Consider the following 9,557-nt stretch of genomic DNA (forward strand, 5'->3'; position numbering starts at 1 on the left):
CATTTCAGTCCGATCTGATCAATAATCACGTCTGATCGGTTAGTGTTGCTGGTAACTTTCGGTCAGTAGAGCACAGACTGCTGTCGACCGACAGGACGCTCATCATCTTCACTGCTCTTCTTCCTCCTCAGCTCCATTCCCAGGAACAAGAACCCGTTTCAGGAGGTGAGCAGAGTTTCTGTTTCTGGACTTGAGTTTGATCGATTAGATCCAGTCTGAGTCGTTTCCAGGACAAACACAAGCTGAAGGGGAAATGAACGACAGGCTGGAAATGATGCTCTACATCAGAAATCAGCCTAAAACCCCGTTAAGTGTTTCTTACCTCTGAGGAAAATTATGGAGCTTTAGAATCTGTGTCTGTAAATTAGATTAGCTTGGATTAGATAACCCCTGCACCCAATGCAGAGCGAGAAATGAGATTTTAAAGGCAAACTGCGGCAGAAGGACACTGAAACACAAACTAACACGTGCTCCAGGAGGAGGGCTAGTGCAGCTCAGGAAACTGCCAGCCGGCCACTAACTAAAAAACTATGTCTTTAATATTATCAATCAGTACAACATGTTTAAAAAAAAAATCCATTTTTACCCGACAGTGTGTTGTTATAATAAACGAGCACGTAGTGTCTACAATGATATGAATGAGGGAACTGTAACGGTTTGAGAAACCGAGAGAAATCCTAACCACACCTGTGTTGAAACCACAGTGTTCAGGTCACTGATGTTGTGGCGATCTGATGTGTTTCAGGCCATCGTGTTTGTGGTGGGAGGAGGGAACTACATCGAGTACCAGAACCTGGTGGACTATGCTAAGGTACTGTAGCTACTGCTGCTAGAAGAAAAAAGCACTGGCTTTTTTTACTTCTTCTATTCAGTGAACAATGTAAATAATATCATATCATATATAATAATTGCGATGGTTAAAACTATATACAGTCACTTATAATCTAACTTTTGCTTTTTCCGTAACGCTTTAGTTCACGGGTCCCGTATGTTCCAGCTAATTTCCTGGAAACTTTCCCCATAACTTAACTAAATATTAACTGTTAACCGGGACGTTTCCTTGAAAAGCCTCCACAGTTTGGTTCTAAGTATAAGGGCCACGGAGAAAGTGTTAGTTGTTAGTTATTAAGAACCTGCTCGTTATATTTGAGTTTTTAAGAAAAACCACAAAATGATGAAGCGGGTTTGGGAAAATAGTTCGGATTCTTCATGACTCTGAGCTGCCGAATGTTACAGTTCTGCTCAGTGATCGGTGAATATTCATTAAACTGACGTTTCTGCCGCACGTTGACCTGCAGTTTTCGGCTGCAGTGGAAATTCTGCACTTTTGTGTTTCAAACTGTCGATGATCAGCAAATTAAACACACTCCACCCTGTAAAGTTTCACACACTCAGCAGTTATACTCACAAACATCTCTCTGCCGAGCGTCCACAGGCCGGACCTGGAAGATAAAGGGACTCAGTGTGGAACAGTTTCTATCTCATAGACGGTGAAGACATTTAGATGGTTTTCCTGATAGACTCTGATGGACACTGTCGCCTGTTTGTCAGCTGTTTTCTTTTTTAAAAAAACAAAACAACTCAGATTTAACGAGATGGTGAATAACAACTGATGCAACGAACCCTTTCTCCGTTTCTCTTTTAATTAGCACCAAACTGCAGAGGCCTTTCTTTGAAATATCCCGGTAATTAACGGCTCAATAGCAGCTAATTTTCAGGAAATTATGAGCAAAGTTTCCAGAAAATTGGCAGGAAAAGAAAGCGTTGGTGTTTTCTCTTACGTGTGACCGGATGGGCCCGATGGTGGGAAATAAAAGCCGACTGGCCTGGTTTCTGCTTTGACCGCCACGGTTTGGCGACGTCGCGGCTCCCGCTGCTGCAGCCAGCTGACGGGTTCTGCCGCAGGAAAAGCTCATGACGCTCTGACGTTTTGTGTTTTCAGTCCAAACAGGGGAAGAAGGTCGTCTACGGCTGCAGCGAACTCTTCAACGCTGCTCAGTTCATCAAACAGGTGAGGAACAGCACCTGTGCACCTGTCGCACACCTGCTCTGCGAAACCCAATCTTTAAAGGAACAAGGTCTCCTGTTAAGCGTTGAAGTCACATTGTACCTGTAGTAACAGTATTAAGCTCTTGATGTCTTCCTCCTCTCTGCAGCTCTCCCAGCTCGGCCAAAAGTGATGTGGGCACCAACGATACGTGAACCTCTCTCTCTTTTTTTTGTATTAACTCTGTTCTGTACATTTTCTCTCCTCATTGTTCGGTTTCTGTTTCTCCCTCTCAGCAACTAATAAAGATTAACACTCTCAGCTCCCAGCAGCCTCGGTGTTCTCCTTTTTTTTTTATGATCGCATTTTTGCCGTGTGAACTCTGGCGCCGTCGCGTTCTGCGTCTCCACAGCTTCCTGACGAAGCAGGAAGCCGCCAGGCGAAGGTGTAGGTTGGTTGGAAATGTGAGTAAATGGTGAGGAATGGATTCTGATCTGCAGCAGATGTCACGCGGGAGATCTGGGCTCCTCTGCAGCCAAAATCCAGCCAAAATCCAGCGGACGCGGCCGGACGGCTAGGAGCCCCACCGACTTCAGTGTTTGTGCATTCAACAGTTGGGACTCACTGATTTTATAACGTCTCCTGTTTTGTTTTGTTTTTTACTTTCCCAAAGTTTCTTTCCTTTTTCGCTTCGGGGTGAAACCTTTTTGGCTCACCTCGTCCAGGGCCGAGAGCGAACCTTCGTCTTTTCACTTTGTGTTCAGTCTTAACACGCCTTCGGTTTTTATCTTCTAAATACTGCCGTGGTGTTCTCGTGTGAATGCAGTCTTTCTCTCCAAATACAGGAAAAACTGCGCTAAATGTCTAGCACGCCCTAGAGGCTGCAGTGAAACTGTTAGACAGAACAAACATACGGACATTTAGTTATTACTTAATCCAACTTCCTCATTCCCTCGCTCATTTTTTTGATTCTTTGTTTCTCAGCACACGCTCTGGTTGCCATTTGTGTTTGGTGTATATAGTGTTTTGGTACCTTTTGTCTTTTCAGTGCTTCATTTTGTTCACACTATTCCCTTTTTTCTGTCTGTACACTATCCTGCTGTTGTGCCATTAAATTTAAATAAATCCCTGCGTTTGATCAGTAAGTCTGTGTTTTCTTAGAGTTTTACCAGTAGCAGAACCAAGCATGTCAGGGTTTGTCCTAAGGGTGATGGATTCTAAAGGCTTCATCCAGGAGAGCGGGAATATCTACCTGTATTTTTGTACCTGTATTTAAAGGTAGTAAATCGGGAAAACTGACCCACATTTTAAAACGTTTTTTTCTGGGCAGTAACAGTGTTTGTATTGTGAGTTGGTTTTCTTGTTTTCTGCTGCTTTGTGGATGGATGGATTCGTTTTATTTGGATTTTTTCATCTGGATGGAGATGGTTTTTTTTTTTTTTTTTTTTTTTTCAAAGAAGAAAAAAGTACAGAAAAAAAATAGCGAAAAACACACGCAAGAAAAAGAGAAAAAAAAAAAAAAAAAAAAAAAAAACACACACAACACACACACACACACACACACACACACACACACACACACACACAGCAGGTTCATCTGTCCAGCTCATTTAACTTTTTTTTTTTTTTTTTTGGAAGGGAAAAAAAAGTAGACTCAGAAGACGAGAAAAAAGACTAGACACACACACACACACACACACACACACACACACACACACACACACACACACACACACACACACACACACACACACACACACACACACACACTCCGACACCACAGCACCAAAAACAAAGAGACCAATCTGAGGATTATGTCATCATGGCATTTTAATCTGTGTGTGTTTGCATGTTGGGGTGGGGGGGCAACGGGTCTGGGAAATTAACTGAGCTTTTCTGAAACTTTCAAAGTGTCCGACTCGGCGCTTTGATACAGAAGTGCCTGAAAAACAACCAGCAAAACCTCGAGTCGGCTGAAATGTAATGAACGTAGAGTCACATCGTCAGTCTGCTGTGTTTTCAACCTTCACTTGAACAACTCAACAGTCTCGACTTTGGCTGCAGGTGGTAAACATGGAAACCTCAGTAGTTCTGCAGGTGTCTGATCAGAAACCAAATTATTTGAGAAATTAAAATGTCAACCTGATGGTAGCGCCAGAGGAAAAGACGGAGGATCACCAGAGTTACTATGGTTCATCCTGAGGGGAGCGTGAACGTCCGAACCGACGGCCTGACGCTGCACGATGGGAACCAGACCGGTCGCTGTTTGCCACTTTATAAGTCCCGTTTTTCTCATTTACCTGTGTGGTTTTTTATCATTTCGTGGCACATGACACTAAATGCAGCTGTCCGGTCCAGCGTGCGGCAGCCGCCGCGCAGCAGGACGTGTCGACCCTTGGTGTCAGGTGAATTCAGAAGCTTGTTGCTGTCGCCTCGTTGGGGCGTAAACGTGAAACCGTGTCGGCTGCGGAGAATCAAGTTATTGATCCCAAAACAAATGAGAGTTTAGAGCCATAACAATCCTTCACCTGATTTATTTAGGATTCAATGCACCCCGTGAACTTCAAACTAAAAGCCCCCCCGTGGAGCGGTCTGGTAAACCATCATGTTTACATGCAGTTTTACTCACCAGGACGCTGTGAGAATCCTTGAGCTCTACACAAACGTGTCGGGTGCATTTCCTTCCTTCATTAAAGGTATTCAATGTGTGTTGTGATGATTATCGATATCCATCAATACCAAAAAAAATTGTGATGATATCGTCGCCATATCGTGCAGTCCGACTGAAAACACCGGTCGTGTGTGTGTGTGTGTGTGTGTGTGCATGGCCAGTCATGTATAATAATGCATCATATTCTGAAAGTTCTTATGTTTCATATGTAAAATGAAAGTGATTAAAGCCGTCAGATAAATGTGCAGTGAAGTAGAAGTATGCAGTGGCATAAACTGGTAATTCTCAATAAAGTACAAGTAAATGTACTTAGTTACATTCCACCGCTGCATTTCAGACAACACAGTAAATAAATTGAGCAATTCATAGATTCTTAACTGATGTGAATGTTGTGCCAGGACTTTCCCAGCTACCGAGCTCTGTATGTTCCTCCAAGTACGAAGGAGCCCGACGTTCTCATGAGACGAAGCGGGAACATTGGGCTGGTTCATACGTCGGAGCCGCTGTGACTCCTGACCAGCACAAAACTAAACACACGGACATCTTCTACAACAATCAGCTGTTGTTCCGTTTAATCACGAGACAAAAAAACTCTCGTTCATCCAGCGACGGAAACGTGAAACATTCACATTTTAGATTCCAGATATTTCAGAAGTTCAGCTCTGTGTGAGACGCTACAAGGTTCGGTTCTTTCTACTGCAGAGACCACACACACACACACACACACACACACACTCGTACTTCTATCACTGTGAGCACATTCACTGACATAACGCATTCCCTGGCGCCTAACCCGAACCTGAACCTGAATCTGATTCTAATCTGAACCCTAAATCCAGGTCTGAACCAAACCCTCAAACAGGCCTTAGAAGGTCTGAGGACCGGACAAGATGTCCTCACTCGCTGAGGACTAAACTCACTGGTCCTCGCAATGTGTAGCCATACATGTACACACACACACACAGTTAATCCCAGTTCAGTGTCAGCGATTTCAACTCTGTTGTGTTGACTTAATGACCTGGGAGCTGAAATGAGGAAGAGGAGGAGGAGGGGAGAAAGAAAATGAGGAGAAGAAAGTTAAAAAGAAGAGGAGGTTGAGAAATATTTAGAGGGGGAGGAGAACGGTGAGACGGGGGACAAAAATGGGGAGTAAGGCACAAGAGGAGTGCTAAAAGGAGGCGAGGAGAATAGAAGCAGACGGAGAGGAAGTAAAAAGAAACAGAAGGGGGTCGGAGGAGGTGGGAGATGAGGGAAAGGAGGAAGAGGGGAAGCAGGAGAGGAGAGGAAGATAGGGAAGGGGGGGGCTAAGAAAAAGAAAATTAGAATTGATGAAGAGAGAAAGGGGGAGAAAAAAGGGGAGTAAGAGGCAGAGGAGGAGGACAATGGACAGTGGAGGAGGAGGGAAATAGAAGCAGGGGAAGGGGAGGAGTTCAAGTTTAATGGAGGAGGATTGAAAGGAAAATGTGGGGAACAGGAAGCAGGAGGAGGAAGGTGACGAGGAAAAGAGGGGGACAAACAGCGTGGAGGAAGGAGGAGGGAGGCCAGAAGAATTTGGATGAAAAGGTGAGAAGAGACAAAAGAGGAGCAGGAGGACTGGACAACAGACACTGTCTGTGTCTCATGTGTCCGTCCCGCTGAGTATGAAGACGATCTGTGACCAGAGGCGACGTCACAGATCTGGTCTCATTCGTAATCAGATCCTTCCTGATCTAAATCATCGCTCTTTCAGTTCGACTCCGTGTTTTATTAGACCGAGTTCATGTGCAACTGCTGCTCCCTCGTAAGATCATAAGAGACGAGTCCAGGACGGAGTTACATCCAGGTAACTTCTAACCTTACTTCACTGCGTCCTGTCTCTGAGTATGGAGACTGGCGCTGTGCCCTGCTGCGTTTACGTCCATTCAGTCCTGCAGGTGATGTCTGTTACTGAAAAAGGAGTAGACTACTGACTTCATGTTGTCTTCACTCTCAACAAACTCCACCGGCATCAGAAAAATGGAGGGAAAACACAAGCAGCCAATCACAGCTCTTGTAGTCTCCATGTGGAAACTTCGTCGACACCAGAGAAGAAGAAATGGGCCTTAACAACAGTACTCCCTCTCTCTTTTAGCTCTGGTTTTGGTCTCCACCAGCGGCTGAGGGAAACATCTGGCTCTTTAGCTGCTAAATGCTCCGCCGTGTTCACCAGCTGGTCTCTGACTGGGTCTGTCTGCTGTTTGCTGCTGAGCTGGTGTTGGACAGTGGCTTTTTTTACAGCCATTTCTCTGAAAACACCTGCCTGCTGGGGCCTAAAACGACACTACGACAGCGGTGTGTGTGAACCAGAGCAATCAAGTTCTGGTCCGGACAGAAAAACAGTGAGCTGGGACTCACTGTAAAGCTCCGTGAAGCCGAGCGGAGCTGCCGGTTCAGCTGATAATTCTCTCTAGGTTCATCACTGCCAGAGACGCCTTTCGCTTCCCTCACTTTTGTTTTTCTTGGGAAACTTCCTCCTCTGTGTTTGACGTTGAGAAATGAAACCGACGCCTCCTCTGTGTTCATTTAGCACAAAGTGATGCTTATACACGAACAAGTGGTCACTCAGAACCCGAATGTGAACATCCACACACAAGGGCAGTCATGCATGTCCACACACACACACACACACACACACACAACCATTGCTGCGGGTTATCCGAGTTCTCCTCGTGACTGTCAGCAGCTGCCGTTCAACGTGGGAGTTCGGTTTTTATCTGCTGGATGAGAACCGTTCGAAGAAACATCCAGAAGCACTCGCTGAGTTAATGTTCTTATTCCAGCCTGTTAAACCTGAAAACCGACCAGGAGAAAATATTAAGCACTCTTTAATATTCTGTTAATACTACCAGTGTTCAGTTTGAATTAAGGTCTGACTGTTATGTAAGAAAAGGTCTCCCCAGGGTTAAAGTAGCACAGAAGTAGATTAAAAATCCGACGGCTAACCAGCGTCGCCGAGAGGCTGCGATGTTCACCACAGCCCAAGATACAAAAGACTGGACGAACAACACGCTGACGATTTAGGAGCTTTTCCTTGTCTTTGTTATTCAGTTAGGTGACCGGACCTCTGGGAAAAAAAAATATATATATATATATATATATATATATATATATATATATATATATATATATATATATATATATATATATATAGATAGATATATCAACTTTGCATTTCTGAAAAGTTGAGGGTTTTCCCATTCACATCAAAACAGCAAGAGTTTTGAAGCTGCTGATACATTTCTAGTTTGTTTAATTAGTATCATTAGCATGCATCAGGTACATTATCATACACCTGTTTTTGTGCACACAAGACCAAACCAGACCAGACCAAACCATAGAAAAAGAAATAACGGGTCAGACCTCCCCAGCAGAACCCCACCAACATAAGCAAAGCTTAAGTCACCAACCAAACTCTGTACAAATTTCTGAATATTTAAAAACATCAGAAAGTTTCACTTTTTATTTGATAATGTACCTGTTCAGTCATGTTTTCTAAATCACTTCTATTTCAGTCTATTTCGTTATTATCATTATCAATGTTATTATTGTTGTTGATGTTGTTGTTGTAATGAAGGGTTTATGTGTCTCAGTGCTAAATGCATTCAGATCCATTTTCCCTCCTCCCCCCCTCAGGTGCTTAAAACACACCGTGGGTCAGAGAGGAGGACGGAGGAGCGAGGGAAGAGGGGGAAAGAGATTCAAAGAGAAAGAAAGAGAAGAGGGTCAGTGGAACCCGACCAGTCCTGTTTTGTTCCTCGGCCGTCAGCAGGACGCCACAGACTCAGCGCTGACACGTTTTGGTCCTGTGTGAAACTGAGGAGAGCGGAGTTCAACCGTCTGTCCGCCAGTATCACCTCAGACATTCGGTCTCATCCCCGAGACCGAAGAGCAGCAGCGCCAGTCATTTGTCCCCAGTGGTGACTGTTGTGATCATTCACCCTTTTATTAACAGTACCCTCCATCTTGTCCCGGTCTTAAACATACTGTGGTGTCCCCAGTGGAGACAGAACGTATTGTCCGGGGATATGCTGGTGTCCCCACACGTTGATGGGGCTATCATTAATGTCCTTCCCTCCCACATGACAAACGCACCCTGTTCAGGTGGATTTAGATGTGGACCACTGCTAATGACTCAGCTTCTGCCTCTGCCTCAGTCCTCAGTTGTGCAGTTTTTGTCATTTAAGACATTACAGTTCCAGTTCTCCACAGGCTTCTTGTTTAATCAGTTTCCACAAACAACTTTTTTTCTTGGTCAAGAAGGAAATACAAGGCTGAGCCAGTAAATGCTGGGACTGCTGTTTGGTGTCTTTTATCACAGTTCAGATATTTTGAGAAGAGATTTTTTTCTGAGGCGTCTCCTGATATCTGACAACAGACCCACAGAACCCGGGTCGGCGGTGAGCCCTGCATCTCCACTCTCCTCGTTTTGAGTAAAAGATGCGATTGGCTCTCGCCCCCCTTCTCCCTGTGACCTCACCTGACCTTCGGGTGTATTATTTCAACCACGTCGACACTTCAGATCTGTCGCCCCGATCTGATGTTTCGCAGTAACCTCGGTGTCGTGTGCATGCCGGCGTTCAGTGTCACGGCCCGCGGAGGCCAAACGGCCCGACTGCCGATACGAGGTTCTGACGGGACAGAGATAGCGTGGTGTCCGGTCCTCCGCTGGTTTGTACAAAGACCCGTTTGTTCGGAGAGGACTCTGAGACACACAACGCTCAGGTGTCTGCTGCGTTTTACTCCCTGAAACCTGCCTCTCAGGTGATAACCAGAGACCAGTTTCTTTAAATGAAGGGGAAAGTTATTTGTAGCATTTACACTACTCCAGGTGGAAGATGATACGGGTGTCCAGACTCCCGGCTCTGTGAAACTGCTGGACTT

General features: G+C 45.0%; 1 protein-coding gene across 1 annotated transcript in view; it reads left to right on the forward strand.

The window, feature by feature from the left end:
• Nucleotides 1-2,336, forward strand: part of scfd1 (sec1 family domain containing 1) — a 37,225-nt gene extending 34,889 nt beyond the window's left edge. The window contains exons 22-25 of the mRNA XM_040137048.1: nucleotides 132-165; nucleotides 746-811; nucleotides 1,943-2,011; nucleotides 2,157-2,336. Of these exons, the coding sequence (XP_039992982.1) occupies nucleotides 132-165; nucleotides 746-811; nucleotides 1,943-2,011; nucleotides 2,157-2,180 (193 nt within the window). The 3' untranslated portion in view covers nucleotides 2,181-2,336. The remainder of the gene's footprint in view (nucleotides 1-131; nucleotides 166-745; nucleotides 812-1,942; nucleotides 2,012-2,156) is intronic.
• Nucleotides 2,337-9,557: the final 7,221 nt, after the last annotated feature.

This window comes from Xiphias gladius, chromosome 10 (genome assembly GCF_016859285.1).
Source record: "Xiphias gladius isolate SHS-SW01 ecotype Sanya breed wild chromosome 10, ASM1685928v1, whole genome shotgun sequence".
In the NCBI taxonomy this organism is placed as follows: domain Eukaryota; kingdom Metazoa; phylum Chordata; class Actinopteri; order Istiophoriformes; family Xiphiidae; genus Xiphias; species Xiphias gladius.